Here is a 19,158-nt window from a genome sequence, read left to right as displayed (position 1 = left end):
AATAAAATTTCAGAAAGCCTTTTCGAAATAAATATGAACGAGAGTTACCCAAAAATTATGAAGAAATGAAGTGAAAAAAGTCCCTTTTAATCAATTCAAAGCATCATAATAAATCAATTCGAATAAATTAATCATAACAAGTGCTTTATAAATTAGTCAAATGAAAAATAAATACTTATTAAATTCTATTGCGTGAAAGAAACTTCAAAGGCGCAAAATATCATTAATGCTAATAACTGTAAGAAAATCACTTTTTCATAAAAAAAAATAGTAAATTCTGTAGTTATAATATTAATACTTAAAATTTGTAGGAAAAATTTGGGTTTTGATTGTTGTGGATAAAGGCAATTACTTAGAGGGAGAGACTTCACTGAAAATATCAATCAAATTTCTAATAAAAATTAATTATTGATAACATCGGGATATTCCTTTAACATGAACGACCATAAATGGAAACAAACGGCTAAAAAGCTCGTTTTCCATCCATCGAATAACAGTAAATGACTACAAACAAATCCAACGTAAGAGTGATTCATTTTGGCATCGTTGAAGGATATGTAAAAGTAACTGATTCTTTGACCTTCTAATTGGGATAATGAGAGATGTATTTAGGGATTAGAAAAATATACATTCATCAATATATACATATAAAATTCAAAGTGGATAAAAAAAAGGTACCTTTATCAAAAAAAAAAATATATATATATATATATATATATATATAATAGATATATGTATTTTAATCATCTCCTTGTCCATTGCTAGTAATTTTTATTTACATTTTTCTTTTTGAATTAATGGTCAAAATAAATTTTTCTTATAAAGAATACATCAATAATTGAATTTTGTAGAGTTTGATTTATTGATCTATGTTGCATAACCCCAGAAAAATAAGTTTTATTATTTTAAAACGTATTATTTTTCTAGAAACAAATTTTCTCCAGTTTTTTATCTTCTCTCTAAGAGTTCTAACTCCTGAGTCATCTCTTTGACGATCAGAAGGTACCTAATCGACCACGGCAAGAAGGTCTACATTTCTACTCGATCAATTTCTTCAATAGAGCAACTAAGTTTCAATTTCTTTTTCTTTTTTTGTTCCTAATCTATTTTTGGAAGAATCAAATGTCGTTGCATGTGTGATTTTGTTTCTTCTACTCATTCTTGGTTAATCTAAAGTCTTAAGGACTTTGTCTGTTTTCAGTTCAGTGTTTCGTAGGTTCATCTAAAAATTCCTTGTGTTTCAAGCACTCGATGGGACGCTCTTAGAGTTGAGCAGTTTCTTGTGAAGTAAGGGAAGCTAGAACCTTTGTTTTAGTTTGTACTTGTATTATAGATTTTCGTATCTCTATGAATAAAAATTATATTTGAGAATTGTTATGTTTGAGTATGATAGTTATGTTTAATTGATGATTTTGATAGTATGATGTTGGTATATTTGGAATGGTGTGTTTGTGATGCTTAAAATTGTTTTGATTGTGTGTAATGAAGTTGTTTTGGTGTTAGAAAATGAATTCAAAGTGTTTGGAGTAAAGAAGGATCAATTACTTAGGTTTTAAGGTCAAAAATAGGGGTTTTGATGGGTGAATTTTAGAAGTAGGTGTTGGAGTGATGGAGTAACTGGTTTGGTACTATTATGTGGTCATTTTGGACTTGTTAGAAGTGTCCTTTGAGTGAAATCTGATTTGGAGCAAAGAAGAGGGTTCATTGTTGAAGTTTTGAAGTTGTTTAGTGTAAAAAGGTGGGTTTGAGTCGTGAGAATTAAATGTAAGAAGTGGGACTAGTTTGGGCAATTAAGAGGTTGTTATGAGAACTATTATGATTTTCCTAAGGATTTAAATGAGAGAAATATGGTCTAGAACTGTTAGAGTCAACTTAGAGTGAGTTCTTAGGCACTTTTGGTCAATTTTGAGGTTTTACATAGTGAGAATTTGAAATAGAATGGATAAGAGTCATTTGAGGTGCTGAAGTGTGCTAAGCAGTATATTTAGACTTGGTTATGCAATTGGTAAACTAATATAAGGGTAAGAAAGTATATAATTGAGTTTGGGTAGCTTATAGGAGTGAATTTGGGTTTTAATGGGTCAATTTGATTTACAGCAGTGTTGTTAGAGTTTTCTCAAGTTTTGGAGGGTCCTAAAGGTCTTTAGAAGTTGTGGGGTAAGTGGGAGAAACAATTCAAAAAGAGTTAAAATCTGTTGGTAGCGCTTGAGCGCCCAAACAAAGCATTGAGCACTCCATTCTAGGGGTCAGGGCACTGAGTGTCAACATCTGGGTGCTAGCGCCACTGCACTAGTTTTAGGTTTTTCAAATTTTGGAAATTTCAAATTCAGGGTTCTGGATATCAGTTTTGGACTTTCTTTAAGTCGTTTTGGGGGATGTGGACCCTTTCAGAGCTGTTAGTGAGATTTTCCAAGTTGTTTTCCTTTACTAGTATGGGTATCAAGTTGCTATGAAGAAAATTTGTGTTATTGTGTGATTTCTGATGACTTATAAGGATGTTTCTAGTTTTTTAATGTATGATCAATAGTTTCATGTATTGGTATACTATGGAAAAGTGAAAGGAAATGTGTATAAATTATCAAGTGGATTCAAAGTTGTGAGTTGAGTTCCAAGGTGGAACTTCTTAGTGTGGTTCAAGTGTTGTTAGAATGAATGCAGGTAGCTCAGTCTTAAGGGTTTTCCTGACACTCTAATGGTCATACATTTTCAAATAGAGAGGTTTGACACATGTGGTGAGAGTAATAGGAGGTCTTAGTCTTGGATGCTTCCAATATGATTCAAGGCATGGAATAGACTAACCTTGTGAGTGTGGTGGGGTGAAACCTGTTGGCAATGGCTTTGCAAAGAGTAAAAGCCACATGTGCATACCGCCATAGCTCGACACTCATTCTAAGTCCGAAAGTCAAAGTGTTGTCATGCATAAAGTGTTTGGTCGTTTGGTGTGAAATGTGTATCATGTGTATAATGTTTAAATATTTTTATATATCATTAATTATTTGTATTCTAGCTTACCCTTACTTTTATGTTGTCTATCTTTGTGTATGTTTTATCTTTTGTGATGATCACCTTAATGGTGTGAGCTTAAGGAGACATTCTTTACAATTGTTCTAGCGAGAGGTGAGGGTGAAACAGTTGGAAAGTCAAATGATTCTACAGGTGTAGATCTTGTCTTTTATAAGTTTGTTTTCTTATAATAGTTCCATTATCATATGTAATATGTAATATTTATTTTAGTAGTATTTTACTATTAAAAATGGAATTTACATATGTGTTCTTATTATTTAGGTTTGTGAAATTAAAATTGTTTCCGGCTACTAATTTTATTTAAATTTATATTTTACTGTATAATTTATATAGATTTAGTAGAGACTAGTTTCATTTGTATTAGTATTTTGAGATGTAATTTCATTTTAAATATATTTTGAAGACAAAAGCTTTTCTTAAATTTATGTTTTAGAAAATAAATTTATTTAAAAATAAGAACTTTAATAAAAAAAATATACTTGCAGTATTCATGAATATCTATCACTATATAAATTGTTGAGAAGGTTTTAATGGATTTTCAGCAAGTTATAGAATAATTAATGACATGATTTTATTAGATGTAACTAATACTAGGTATATTATAGTCCAATTCTTAACCATATATATTGAATCAAAGGCTATATTACAAAAATAATAATAACTAAATAGTAATCAAATCTAAAATTAAAATATAATTAATTATTATATTGACAAATAGACATAATTTTATAAAATAAAAATTATTAATATTTATTATATTCTCTATTATTAATAAAAAATTATAATTGATATGTCTCATAAACTACCAAATTTATTGCTATTTACTATTGATATTCAGTAACTAAAACATTGATAACTAAAATCATAAACTAATTTAGATTCAAATTCACAAACCAATAACAATATTTTATTAATATTAAAAACTATTTTAAATACAAATATTCTTTTGTTTATAAAATAATATTAAGTTAATCAATATAATAATTAATTTGTTTTTGTCTCTAAATTTAATTGCTATTTAATTATTTTTTTAAGTGGTAATATCAAATTCTCTGTTGATAATTATATAAACAGTGAATGATATATAATAGATTACTTAACCAAAAGAAAATGGTAATAAAAATGATTATGTGATATTAACTACCATGACATAATAAATATCTATAAGGATATATTATTTAATAATATAATAAACCCAAAACAATTAGTATTATTAATATTATTTATCTGGAACAAAGTAAGGATAACGTAAAAATAAAAACCGAACAATAAAAATTAGTATAATTATTTGTAAGAGAGGCTAAATGTTTCTTTAACGTGCGAGAGTGTCGTCACTCAATCATGTCTTTTGTTTATGGTCAAAACAAGTCAAATCTGTACACCATTTTTCTATAAATATTGTGGCCATGTATGACCTATATGGTCAATCAATATTAGTAATTATCATAATTATAAAAATAATACAAATTAATTATGTTCAAAATAATTATTAATTTATTCAGAATAATTTAAAGAGGTTAATAAATATTAATTAAAAATTATGTTTATAATAATTAAAGAGGTTAATAAATATTAATTAAATATAAGTTTATTTTAATATTTTTATTAATTGGCACTAATAATATATATTTATATTTATATTTATATTTATTAAATTTCAAAGTATATAGGAATGGTCCCTCTCAAACTAAGACTATTGATATATATATATATATATATATATGTATATATATATACTTTTTTTAAAAAAAAATCTATTTATCTGTCATATACATTATTTTTGGTGATTTTTGTTGTTGGAAGAAACTGTATGTTGATAATTTTATATGTAAGATAATTTTACCTAATTTAAAATAATGAAATATAATTCATTCAGATAGTGACATTAAATTTATTAAAAAATATATTTTATAAGTTGTTTTTTCGGTAGAAAAAAATTATCTTTGAATTTGTTAAATAATCATATAACTTTTTCCTCCTAAATATACACCAAGATAATAATGGTTAGCAATTTCACCCCATGCTCAGATAAGCAAATAAGAACTTGCAACATTATTATCTATTAATTAAAATATTGTAAGGTGATTAAAAATATGTTTTTTCCCTTTTCGAATTTCAAAATTTTCAAAGATTTAACCAATACAATTCTCGAACATTAAATACTCCAAATAACAATGTTACTAAACTCAAACACAAATAAATAAGTCACGTGAAAGATTCATGCATCACATAAAAGAAAAAAAGCAAAAAGAATTCGTCAATAAAAAAATATATTTTTAAATGCTAGATAGTTTGAAAAATCTATTCAGTACTGTTCTTGAATCTTAAATACTCAAAATAATTAGCTTACTAAACTGGGATATTACTACACAAATAAAGTGAAAGATTCATGCATCATGTGAAAAAGCAAAACATACCCGTATAAATCTTAAGACAATAAATATCTTAAATAAAAAACCCTACTTTTTTGGCTTCATTTTAATTGTCAGATTTTTAAATTTATTTAAATGTCCTTTCTAAAATTAGTAAAATATTGATGTATTTTTCACAAATTATTTTCTTATTTCTGAATATTTTTTAATTAATTTTGTATTTATACATTTCTTTTTAAATAAAAGAAGAAACTTTAAATAATTGTGTTTGAATAAAATTTCATTATAGTTTACTAAGAAATCTTGTAACAAGAAGGTTCACTCGTGATGATTAGCTTTTTTCTGAAACATTAAATAATGCGACGAGAAAATGAATAAAAGCGGAGAAAGAGAACCAAATCACACACTGCAAGATTCTCTTTTTCTCATTCTTCTTCTTCATCATCATCATCATCATCTCCTTCTTCGTGTTCCGAAAGCGAAGGGAAAAAGAAAACAATCACTCATGATAACGAGAAGCACCAACACCATTTAGGATCACCAGAACCAGAGAAAATTTCAAGGGCCACTATTTTTTCCTCTTCCCATTTTGCCCTTGATTTTTCTCTGCATTTCCCATCCCACCCCACACCATAACCATACACAAAACAACAACCACAACAACAACATCGTATTCACAATGTTGTGTAAACTCGTTCCTGTGCCGCGCAAGAAAAAACCCGGTTCGAACCCGGTTTACCTTAACGTCTACGATCTCACACCGATTAACGGTTACGCTTATTGGCTTGGCCTCGGAGTTTACCATTCTGGCGTTCAAGGTAACCGACCCAGTTACCTTTTTTTTTTTTTTCAATTCAGTTTCCTTTGCTATCAGAGGGATTGGACGGAATTTCGGTTTCTGGGTATTGCCAATTTTTAATTCAGATCCGTGGAATTGGTTTGTTGGTATACAAATTAAATTTTTTTCGATGGAATATAACATGGGCTGCGTAATGTTAATTTGAAAATTGTTCATAGCTGCATTAAGGATCTTAAGCAAATGAACTTATCTATCTTTTTGAGAAATTAATCGAAGGATATATAGCTTGTCGGGTTGGTTGAATTCTGCTTTTACTGCAATTTTAGTGTAATTGTTAATTTTGTTATTGAAGGGTGGATACAGCTGGATTTTGAGTTGGGGAAAATACTGAAACTACACTGATGATGAATGTTCATTCTTTTTGTTGTTTTGTAATGTACTGATACCATGTGGTGGTGTGTTTTCTGTTGTTGTGATGGTTTTCGGATAGTTGGAGAGTGGTTTAGTGACTTCAATTTTTGTTGTTGTGGTTGTTGTGTAGTTCATGGGGTTGAATATGGATTTGGAGCTCATGAACGTGACACGACTGGGATTTTTGAAGTGGAGCCTAGACGCTGTCCTGGATTCACCTTCAGGAAATCGATTTTCATTGGATCGACGGATATGGGAGCGAGAGATGTTCGTGAGTTAATGGAGAGGATGGCTGAAGACTATTCTGGGAACACCTACCACCTTATCCAGAAAAATTGCAACCATTTCTGTGATGATGTTTGTGTCAAACTAACGGGGAAGTCCACCCCTCGCTGGGTGAATCGACTTGCTAGACTTGGTAAGGGATATTTGCTTTCTTCATCATGTTTGTATGAGTTGATTCTTCACTCAGGTGTTCATGAGGTTTCCCAGATGTTCTAACATTTGTGACACAGATTTAGTCTTGAATTCTTTTGCTATCAGAAAAAGATCTTGCTTTGAGGGATCAGTATGCTACCTCACCTCTAGAGTCTACAATGACACATACCCTTTTCATCCTCTTTCAAAATTTAAGTAATATAAGCTCTTGACAAGAGGATTTGCCTTTTGCTTTTCACATATCAAACATCACCAACCAACATGTAGATATACATGATTATGACTTAAAACTTGAGTGTTATGTTTCAGATTAATGTTTGTTTTATATTTCTGTTTTTGGGTTGATGATCATTTCTTCAAATGTAAAATTTAGTTTAGTTGATTGAGAGGAGTGTTTTTTTTCTGCAAGTATGTATGTACTTGTTTTGTCAAAAGTGAGGATGCAAATGTCTTATGTTCCAATGCTGCATGTTGTGAAAAAGAAGCATTTTCTTGATTTCTAATGGTAGGTTTTTCTTCTGAATATGAAGGTTTTCTCTGCAACTGTGTTCTTCCACCCAGCCTAAATGAAACAAAGGTTCGCCAAGTTACATTAGACAGGGTTCAAGACGGAGAGAAGAAGAAAGTGAGAACACATTCCAGCAGGTACGAGGCTTCACCCAAACCTCCATTGTCTAGTAGCCGAAGACACTGCCTTCCTCCATCTTCTGTAATTAATGCTTCTCCGTCCTCAACCATAACAGTAAAGTAAAGCTTCCAAACGTTCCTCCGTCGATGTCTGAAATATAGGCTGCTAGAAACCAAAGATGAGCAGAGAACCAACTTTTTCTTCTGCTCCATCTTTCTGTTCTGCTGTATATCTTTAATTGTGTGGCAATGAAAAAAAAAGGGAAATGGTTGCGTTGTCTATTCTTCCTTCAGTGAACAGAAAAGGGTCTTCATATCTAGATTTTTGAGATACGTATTATTGAGATTTTATCTACGTTAACTGCTGATGTAGAAGTAGAACATAGAAATGTGTTCAATGTGTAAAATACAGTAAATGAAAAGGAGATGCTGTGTGTTTGAGGCACTTGCTAGCATTAAGAGAGTCCAAATTTATCAACCTTGTGCTTTAGATGCTGAATCTAATCAGGGTTCACAATCTGCATGTTTTTCAACAGTGATGTATATGTGTTGAAGAGACAAAAAATAGCTTGAAATATGATAATAACTTTGCTTTCTGGTAACACTCAAATCCAAATTAGGCCATGGATTGGACCTTCTAACTTGTACGATTGTTGTGAGAAAATTTCTTTTTCACAAAAATGACAAAAAAGAAGTCTTTTTAGTTCTTATATTTTCTGCTAAACTTGGTTAATTCCCCTATACTTCTGCATCAGCAAATTTCGTCATCAAACTTTGAAAATCATGTGTTTCTATGAAGTGATCATGTTTTATAAAGTTAGCAACTAAAATCAAATGTTTCTGAACACTAAGAGGGTCAAGTTCATAAGTGTAAAAAAAAGTACAAGAAATTTGATGACGATTAACCAAAAGTATACCGATGAAGAACACTATTTTCCTTTAAAAAGTGAGTAGAGATAGATGCAGCTAAAAGTTAGGTTCCAGGTATAATTTTTGAAAGCTGGATTTGTCTTGGCATCCGAGGAGAAATAGATGATGTGTGTGTATGATCTCTGAGGTTGGTTTCTGTGCCTGTTAGCTTTTGATGATGTTCAGTTTGCGAATAATCACATATGAGTTGGCATGACATAAATGGCTTACCAATAATGAGTTGGGCACCCCATTATATATATTACGAGTTTGGATCTTCTCTATGATTGCATAAGGGCAATGCTATATTCTCTTCCTAATCTTATATATTAATTGAAGAAAGCACTGAATGAAAAATTAAAGCATTTATCATCCTAAAAAAAAACACTTGATTCTATAGTAATTTCATAACGAAGGGGATTTATATGAAGAACAAGGAGTTCGTATATATAGAAGTATTCAAGTGTCCAACATGCTACATGAGTACGTGGATTTAGGGTTTAGAATTTTAAAATAATGGGAGAAGAACTTGACATGAAGATTGCAAGAAATGATCTTGAAAAACTAGAAAATGGAAAGGTATTAGAATATTTATTAGCATGTTGTATTTGGGAGTGTGGCAGTAGTGTAAAGGATAAGCAGCGTATTATTCGGTTTCCCATGCTTTGTTTGGACATGCATGACATGATATGCTAAACGTTGCGTGAAAGCATAACAAGCAACAACCCTTTTTCCTTTCTTTTTCATTTCTAAATCATGTCTTCACATGTCACCTTCTTCTTTATTCATTCCTTTCTTACTCTTCTCGAGTAAGAATCCAACTATGCAAACCTATTAGGTGAGAGCATGATTTAATGTTTTTAAGTTCTAATCCACGTTTGTAAAATATTCTAAATATCCCATTTGGTCCATGAAATGTTGAAACCCTAATTGATAGCTTCTTGTTAAAAGTCTTTCCCATCATGCATATGTAACTCTTTCCCTTGTTAAAAGTAAAACTTCACACGTTTTTTACTCCTACATGATTCCTTCCTATAGGTATAAGACACAATTGAATGAGACTTTGAGATACATAAATGGATCATTGAATAAGTTGTGCATTTATGTCTTTTTTTTTTTTTAATTTTTAAGAGAATCACTCGTTTAAATACTCAAAGTTCTCATAATTATTTTGTCTTTCTTTATCGCCATATAAACCATTACGCTTCAAAATTAAGGTTCTATGTTTAGGATATTATTGATGTTAAACAAACATATTAATAGTTTTTCATTAAGTTGCCTAATTTTGATTCTATGCATGAATTGGACAGGAAATACACATAAGAAATCAATATAAAAGTAATGATGAAGCGTAATAGACAAAGATTTAGAAAGAAAGTATTAGTTGTTGAATAAAGGGTGAGAGTTTACTCAGGGATTCATCAATGCATGAACATCTTATTCGTTTGGTGTAACTTCTTTCAAATATTTTCATATTCATTTATAACATAATTCTAACGATTTAATTTATAATTTATAATATAACAGAGGAACTTGATCGTTTGGTCCATGTTGGTAAAGTATTTCAATAAACACATACGAAAGAGTTTAGGGATTTTGTGATGATAAATCAAAGCAGACATATTTTAGTTTCTTCCAAGTTAATAGTTAATTATAGTTGTACACATAAATTATTTACTATTTTATAGAAAACCTGTCTTATTTCAACTAAAAGATTTTGAAAGTAAATTTTTTTAAGTATTATCTAAATTGTTTTTGGTGTCTCACAATGCACACCCATATACCTTGCTAAGGAGGACAGACTAAGGAACCTATTGGTTAGAGGCTGAAGACAGAGTATACAAGAAACAAGTATAAAGGGTTAGACACGTCACTTAACTTCGACAACAATTAACAAGTACAATTTTTTTGTTATTGCTTCTCATAAGATTTATTTCATGTCAAGTTATTGGTTCTTTCAAGGAAATTATGATTTAGAAAAAAGAAGTATTTATTATGAAGTAAGTTATGACTGTATAATTACATTAATCATGCTTAGTTTTCATAAAATATTTACTTTTAATTTTATTTTTTAATGTGATTAATCATTAAAACCAAGTCATGTGATCTTTTGAAACTTGGCCAAATAAAAAATTACAAGTTTTTCACTCGAATTATGATTTGACATGGTAAAAACTAATGGTGTAGCACTTATAATCATGTCAAAAAGCAACCTAATCATGATTGGTTTGATTCTAATTTAACTTATCAAAACGTAACAAAGGAAAAGGGTTATTTTTCATTATATACTTTAATCTGCTGATATAAGAATTTGTCCACTCTTTTGCAATAATTACGCTTAAAATTTGTAGATTCAATCTCTCTGAACGGTTAGAATAACTCCGGAAAAAAGTTATTAAAAATATTTATCTTAAAATTTTGATATTGAATTAACTCAATATTATAAAATGAAAGGTAAATATTTCATTACAATAACTATAAATATATATTTAGTGTTTAGTAATAAAAACAATATTTTTAGTATAATAAAAGAAAAAAATCATAACTTAAGTACAAAATTTTTAATCTCAATAATTTTATTCGAATTTTACTAATAATTAAATATGTATTTAAAGTTTGGTAATTATTACATGTATTTATTAAAAGAAATTTATATTATTATATTATTATCTATGAAGAAACCTCTAAATATTTTAAATTCATAAAAATAAAAAACAAAGACTCTTTTAAAGATAATTGTATATTAATGCTGATAAGTACACCTGATAATGATAATTATTAGAGATCAAACATGTATTTAATATTTTAATTATTAAAAGAATTAAGGTTTTTGTTATACTAAATTTATATTTGTAATACTAAATTTATTATTTTTTAATCATTTGTTATACACCTGATGAAAATTTTTTAGTAAATTAAAAACTAAATATCAATATTTGTTATACTAAATTTATTATTTATTCTAAAACTAAGATAAAGTTATTTTCTGTACTAAGTGTTTTACTCGAAGTAATATTTAACATGCAAACTTATAAATAAATAACAATTGATTTGAGTGAAGCTATCAAATTTAAGTTTTATAAATGAACATAATAAAAGATGCATTAAAGTGGTTAAATTCTTTGATAGAGATTTGTAAGTTGTAACCCATAAAATCAATTGATAATTCTATAAATCATGACACTAAATAAGAAGAAAATAAACTAAATTCAATAATGTTTATCCAAAAACTATGTCATAATGCACTGTTTTAGTCAAATACCTAAATAATTTGTTATCTGGAAACAGTTTGCATTCGTCATTAAAAGATAAGACTCCATTTGTAGTGATATAGTTGTAATCAATTACAAAAACGAGTTTCAGTCAACTGCTGACTCGAAACTTTTCCACAAACAAAAAGTTTACTTTTAAGTTTAATATTGAATAAAATTAAAAATATTAAACGATATATAAGAAAAAAAATTTAAAATGAAAAAGTAACCTAATTTTTTTTAATGAATTTTTAAAGGTAATTATCAGAAAAATACAATATTAACTCAAAATCTTAAAGACAATTAGTTTACTAATCCTCTTTCTTTTTTATTTAACTTGAACTTTTTAATTATTGTTTATTTATGTTTGGGTGAATTGTTGGAAAAATCCATTAGGATGTTCCAAAGTGCATAATTTGTTAGTAAAAGAGTGTTTTATTTTTTAGTGTTGAGGTTGATACTGAGAGGTACTTGTCGACCACGCATGTGTTACTCATCGCATTTGCCGACAATCAAATCAAATAAAAAATATATGGAATTTTATGTTATTTTCTAGTTTACATTGTCGGTTTAAAATATATCTCAACAAAAAAAGAAAAGTGTTGTGCTACTTTTTCTGAAATTATTTTAAAGTTATTCACTCATATGATGTGTGCACATGTAATGGTAAAGTAACACACAACAAGAGTGTATGGGTCACCTAAGAAATTTATTATCCTGTCCCTAAAACAGGCCATGATTCTTTTAGTTAGATTAATAGAATATTTTGGTGTATATAACTAAAATTAAAATAAGTATAATATTATTTTATTATTATTTTTAAATTAATTGACTCCTTAGTTTATGAACCAAACCAACTTAAGTCCATTTAGACCATCTAAATAAGTCAGACAAAAACTTTTGTGGTTCAAATTAACCCATAATTTTTTTAGTTAATGTAATTTATTTTATGAAGCTTTTGAGTTTATGATTAGAATAACCCACATTCTGAAAACTTTATGAAAAAGCAAAACTTTTGAATACCAAAAGTGGTTATCAATTTAAAGGCTATGGTCAATAGAATTATTTATTAATACAGCCTTCAGTTAAAATTTAGAAGCTATAATTCGACTCTGTTCTATAAAATTATAACAAAGCATTATATATATATATATATATATATATATATATATATATATATATATACATTATTCTGAAAGATAAAATTTTATAGGTATTATTCTTTTATCTTTTAAAGGGTTTATGTACTATCATAGACGTGAATATCAAAATATATCATTTTATAAAAAAATTTATTAGATTTTAAAATATAAAACATTTCACAATAAATAATAATATATAAAAGTGATTGAAATCTTATATGGAGTAGACTTAGAGATAAAATCAATTGATAGTAAATAGAAATAAAATTTTATTTTACAATTTATTTTATAAAATTAAAGTTTATTTTTTAAAACAATAAGTACAATTTCTTTTAGAATAATTCATACAAACAATAAATTAAATAATTAACTTATTTTAACCAAAAGTAATATTAATAAATATAATATATATATATATATATATATATATATATATATATATATATATATATATATATATATATATATATATATATCTCTTAATTTCAACCAATGAATATATGTTTTTATATATGAGTAATATTGAGCATTTTATCTTATTTTATGGTGTTTGGTGAAGAGAATTATTTGAACATAATATTTAAAATTTTGTCCTCTAATGAGTCGATAAAATGTAGATGTTACATGTCTCCTTGGTTTCAATGTTTCTCTTCGATAATGTGGATATTTCATATTTTTAAGTGGTGCGAATCTAAGAAGTTAGATCTTGTAATATAATTTGACAGTGATTTTGTAAAGAAAACTATATCATCTTTTTATTTTGTTTTCAACGATAAGACATGTTAATGTACATGTAGTGTTCCCTCATTTTCACCCTTTCATGAAAATAAAACAGTGAACCCTATAGATATTCATCTTTATCCTATCATCAAATTTCGGGTCTAAAAAGGTGCTTCTTTCTTTAACTTTTTATTTTATTTTGTATATTATATTTATTTCTTTTTCTTTAATAATCAAAACAAAACTCCGAAGATTGATTATTTTCTAATAAATTTATAAGTTAATTGATATTTCCTGTTTTATTACTTGCTTATGTTTTTTTAATTACCATATTATATTGAAAAATAAATTTCAAAAGAAATTATAAAGTAACTATTTGATATAAAAAAGAAAAGTATTTTTTTTTTGAATTGGCAAGGGATACGTGGCCCATATTGGGGCCAGTAAGGTAGAAACAAGAGACCCTCTTGCTTATTGGGCCACTTTTTTTCTTGTTTCCTACCAAGCACTGTCTTTTTGTTCCCCTCTCTTCATGTTTTTCAAAATTATCATTTTCATCTTTTTCTCACCTAAACTTCCATTTTTGGGGAGGGGGTCACAAAACTTTTTCAGAATTAAAACACACATATTTTCCTTCTTAAAATTATATAAACTAAATATGGTACTATCTTTTGAAATTATATATTAAATTATTTCGTTTCAAAGATGTCTATTTTTTTGTTTTTCCTGAAGAAGGTAAGTTATAAATTTAATTAGAGTAGGATAGAACATTACTCAAGGAACAAGATACTAACTTAAAATGCTTTGTTAGTATTATTTATTTTTGCTAATTTTCTATATTATTAAGGTTGTACACACTCTAAAAAATATTATGATATAATTTCCAGATATTATGAAATATTTTTAAACCATTTATAGTTAATATCTTATAATATAATAATTTATTATTATATTTTCTTATATATCTAAGATATTATAATAATAATTTATTATTTAATATCTCCAAAATATTATGATATAATAATTTATTATATAACATCTTTAAGATATAATACTTAATTATCTTTAAGTAATAATATTTTTTTAATATATTTAATATATATATATATATATATATATATATATATATATATATATATATATATATATCTAAGCAATTACACTTTCAATTCTATTTCTCCTCAAATTTATTCTCCGAAATTCATCTTCAAATACAAACAGAGACTTAGGAAAAAAATGTGAAAAATAAAGAAATTTAAAATAAAAATCTACAAAAACTAGTAAGTGATGTGATGAGTTTAATAAATTAAAAAAGTATTTTAAGGGATGAAATTGGATAATTATAATTATTATTTATTACTATTATTTTAATAATAATAATAATAATTTATTTTATCATTTTTTATTATGTTATATTATTTTATTATAAAAATATAATGTAAATCTTTTATTACGTTTACCTTGTTTCTCCGCAAATCTTTGCATAAGTGCGAAGAAAGTTTTTTTTTTTAAAAAAAGAAAACTTGTCTCTTTTTATGTGATTGAATTTTCAACTTTAATTGCAAATCCGTCTGTTTTCGTAGTTGAAAAGAAACATAACATTAGTCTGTTGAAACCTGAACTATATGGTGAAACGATCTAACTGACCTTTCAATTCAATAGTGAGAAATACTATTCACTTATTTTCCTCATTAGTCTAAGCATGTTTTTATTATGTATGTTTCTTATACTCTTTATTGTATAAACAGGTTCATATTTCTATTCTTTTAATTACTTTTCACACATAACAATATTTTCTTTTAATACTTTAGCATGTATACAATTCGGTTTTTAAAAGTTAACTAATATTTTAGACAAAAATTATTCTCAGGATCGTTCATTTTTTTCTCCTTCTATTTTCTTGTATTAAATTATCCTTTTTTTAATCCAACCAAAAAATTGTAGAAAACAATATTAAAACAACACAATTAAAAATATCAAACATCTAATTTTGCACGAATCTATATATTCTACTTATTTGTAAAATCTTGTAATTATTTTTTTACTTTTTTACAACGAACTTAAATAGCCTTAAATTTTTAAAGGGTAAAACAATATAAAGCATAAGCTTTACTCTTTAGAGGAAGAAAAAAAAAGATATATACTAACCCTTGAGGAAAAGTACACAATTTCTGTGCCGTCAACCAAATATGAACCATTGGATTGCATATAATTGATTATTGGTTGGAATGGGTCAACCAAATTGGCCGCTTGTACCAGTCGCTTTAGGCAACACGCTGTTGAGCTGCCAAATGCAAACGCACCTACAAAGAAAGAAAATTTCCTAACTCACATGCCGTCATTTGGTCGAACATTTGGCGTGCACATCACGAGTAAAAGCTTCCATCACAAACACATATACCCACCCACATAATAATAACATAACAAGTCCTTCCTCTAAACAAATATGTTAGATCTACACCACGTACACAAACCCACCAATAGATTCCCATTCCCTTGTTATATATCCACCAAACAAATGTGTTAGTGTGCAAAGACAACCCCACATCCTAAATTCTAACTTCTAACTAGTTAGTCATTAGTACTCAAACTTCAAACACATTCAAAAAATGAAAGTGTCAAACCTTCATCCAACAACTCTAATCTTTGGTTAAATATGTCAAATAGCAACCGCAATAAATTTCAGTCGATAACGTTTCGCTAGCATGTCAGCAACCTTTTTTCCATCTTCCATTATAGCTTCAAGAGCTTCTTTGGACATTCAGAGTACCTTCCATCTTTCCACTGAAAATCACAGACTAGTAATCTTCATCGGGTACTGAAATTTATTGAGGTAAAAAAAAACTGATTTTTCTTCAAACTCTCAAATAAAGAGTTGATCTCTACCAACAGATTTACCTTTCCAAACTAGAGGATAAAACTCTTGACTAAAGAGCTTATCTCCGATCTCTCTCAACAGATGCTCTTCCATGCATACAGACTCTTTTTATTTTTTATCTCAGTTTTCCACTAATGCAGAGAGATTTGTATAGTTCATACCAGTTCAAATAATAATAATAAAAAAAAAACTCAAAATTTAATGACCAATTTAAACAACATATATATTCTTCTATACACTCTCATAAGATAAAATTTCTATATTTTTTTTCCTGAACCTTTTCTCAGGAAGGAAAAAAACATCAAACCCATTACTTTCTCCAAGCATAAACCACCAAAGAGAAACCAAAAGGAACGACCAATTCGTTCTCCTCCACGCTCGACCATTCCATGACAGAGGAACTCCCTCCAAAAGACCCAGCAGAAGAAGAAACCGACAGCGAAGAAGACGACCAACTCTTTCCATTCTTCCACTCCCCACTCGACCACCCAACATCCACCTCCTTCCCACTCCCGCCTCCTACCTCGTCATTCTCAAACTTAAACATGAAAACCGCATGTCCCTCGTTTTTACCATTACCACCATCACTGTTGCCACTCACATCACTGCTGTAATTACTATAACCGTGATCCTTATCCTTTTCGAAAAGCCAATCATGCACGTCCCACGAGATCTGCACGTGGGCACCATCCACCTCCACACGCTCGCTCCCTCTGAACTTCCACTTCAACCGCGTCACTTCCAGGACCTTCTCCTCATCCACACAGAAAACCAACCTCAGACTCTCCTCATCGCTACTGCAAGCGTCGCAGTCTATTTGGATTTCCCTTACCTTACCTCCGAGTATGGTCTTGGTCTGGTACACCCTGCTGCGGTGTGACGCCGCGTGGACGTGGTCCCGTTTGAGAAGGAGAACTTGTTGCGTCTTGATGTTAGGTTTGTGGGGTTTGGTTTTTGGGGTGAGGTCTCCGACGAGGAGGGTGAGGTTGGTTTGGTCAACAAGGAGGGCGAGGTAGAATCGGGAGAGAGGTTCGGGTCCGGAGGCGAACCTGGCTTTGGTTAGGTTCCAGAGGAAGAGGGTGTTGTGGGAGAGTTTCTTGGAACCGGTTTTGTTCCAGGGTTTGAGGTGGAGGTGGAAGGAGGAGTGGTTGTGGAGGTGGACGTGAAGGGAGCGACCCAACATGGAGCGTGACCATGTGAGCGAAATGGAGCCGTTTTGGGTTTGGTAGATGAAGGTGGTGAGGATGGTGGAGAGCGTGGCGTCGTGGAGGGTGGTGGGTTTGGAAGAGAGGAAGCAGGAAGAGAGGGAAGAGAAGAACATTTGATGAGAAAGTATGGTTTGAGTTTGTGTTTTTGTTTTTAAGGTTTTTTTCAGTTTGTTTTTTTGTTTATTCGTTTGGTGTTAGGTTTTTGGTGATTTGAAAGTGTGTGGTTGCAGTATGAAAGGGAGTTAATTGGGTTTCTAAGGAGCTTGGTTCGGTTGTTTGGGGGAGAAGAATCTTAACAATATTATGTCACTATATATAGATCCTTTTTCTTTTCCTTTTAAATGTTTGTCTTTTTTAATATAAATTCGTTTTTTAATTAATTGTTTTAATCAAAAGTTCTTACAATTTTTTTTATAGTCATTCACCGTTAAATCTTTTAAATCAATATTTTTTTTCTCATCTATATAGATTTTAAGGACAATGTATATTAAATCTTATATAGAATATTTAATTTTAATCTAAAATATTATTGCATTACAATTTTTAATTTCTAAAGTGTCAATTAATTTGGAATACAAAAAAGTCAAAACATATATATGTGATTGTTAGGGGTTTTCTTTAGTTCATTGGACTAAAATTCATTCAATTAGAGAATAATTTCATGTGATTTTTTAATTGTCTCGGCTGACAATTTTTTTTAAATAATAATATGTAGTTACAAAAATTAATGTTATTAATTAAAGTAAAGATTTTTTTTCATCCTTATGAATTAGTCAAAGAATTTATTGGAACAGAGATAATACTATTTTGATATAAAAAAAGATTAAAAAATAATCTTATAAACATATAAACAAAATCTAAGATATAAGAGGAATAAGGAGACAAAGGGAAAAACATTAGGAATACTAATAAGAAAAGTAAAACTATAACTAAAAGTGAAGAAAAATGTGTTGAGGATTATATTAGTTTGTCGTGTATCACATAAGTTGATATGTTAATGAATATATACGTACATATTATACATTAGCTAAGCTAGTAATTGATGTAGCATACTCTATTGTTTACTAAAATATCATAATATTTTTTTTATGATAGTAACTATGAATAACATATAATTTAGGTAAACTAGTAATAAATATATATATCAACATAACATGGTACGGTATAATTTTTTGCATAACAAAAGTAGTTTGAAGGATATAATTTTTGTAGGGTTATCTTTAAGTGAAGTATTATTCTAAATGTGAGGTTGAGAATCTTGAAAATAAATTATTGTTCTGTGCATTTTGTTTTTATTTGTTCTTTTGAATTTATCGAATATATAAAAGTTGGAATATCTAAAAGAGCTTGGTATAAAACAAAAGACACGGTTTAATAAA

The 19,158-nt window shown here is 28.6% G+C and overlaps 2 protein-coding genes across 2 annotated transcripts; one reads left to right on the top strand and one right to left on the bottom strand.

The window, feature by feature from the left end:
* The first annotated feature begins 5,758 nt into the window (after positions 1-5,758).
* LOC108336317 (deSI-like protein At4g17486) lies at positions 5,759-8,126 on the top strand. Its single transcript, XM_017572730.2, has 3 exons — positions 5,759-6,214; positions 6,737-7,024; positions 7,575-8,126. The coding sequence occupies exons 1-3, from the start codon at positions 6,076-6,078 to the stop codon at positions 7,793-7,795; spliced, it is 648 nt and encodes a 215-aa protein (XP_017428219.1). The 5' UTR covers positions 5,759-6,075; the 3' UTR covers positions 7,796-8,126.
* An 8,537-nt stretch (positions 8,127-16,663) lies between these two features.
* Positions 16,664-18,066, bottom strand: LOC108336425 (uncharacterized). Its single transcript, XM_017572874.2, has one exon. It carries the CDS (start codon positions 17,890-17,892, stop codon positions 16,882-16,884), a length of 1,011 nt encoding a protein of 336 aa, XP_017428363.1. The 5' UTR covers positions 17,893-18,066; the 3' UTR covers positions 16,664-16,881.
* Positions 18,067-19,158: the final 1,092 nt, after the last annotated feature.

This window comes from Vigna angularis, chromosome 7, assembly GCF_016808095.1.
Source record: "Vigna angularis cultivar LongXiaoDou No.4 chromosome 7, ASM1680809v1, whole genome shotgun sequence".
In the NCBI taxonomy this organism is placed as follows: domain Eukaryota; kingdom Viridiplantae; phylum Streptophyta; class Magnoliopsida; order Fabales; family Fabaceae; genus Vigna; species Vigna angularis.
The sequence above is the reverse complement of the archived record's forward strand: the minus strand, read 5'-3'. Positions and strand labels throughout refer to the sequence as shown.

Coding starts and splice junctions, on each gene's coding strand:
- LOC108336425 (XM_017572874.2), bottom strand. CDS start 17,892: ATGTTCTTCTCTTCCCTCTCTTCCTGCTTCCTCTCTTCCAAACCCACC.
- LOC108336317 (XM_017572730.2), top strand. CDS start 6,076: ATGTTGTGTAAACTCGTTCCTGTGCCGCGCAAGAAAAAACCCGGTTCG. Junction 6,215..6,736: donor TTACCATTCTGGCGTTCAAG/GTAACCGACCCA, acceptor GTTGTTGTGTAG/TTCATGGGGTTGAATATGGA. Junction 7,025..7,574: donor GAATCGACTTGCTAGACTTG/GTAAGGGATATT, acceptor CTGAATATGAAG/GTTTTCTCTGCAACTGTGTT.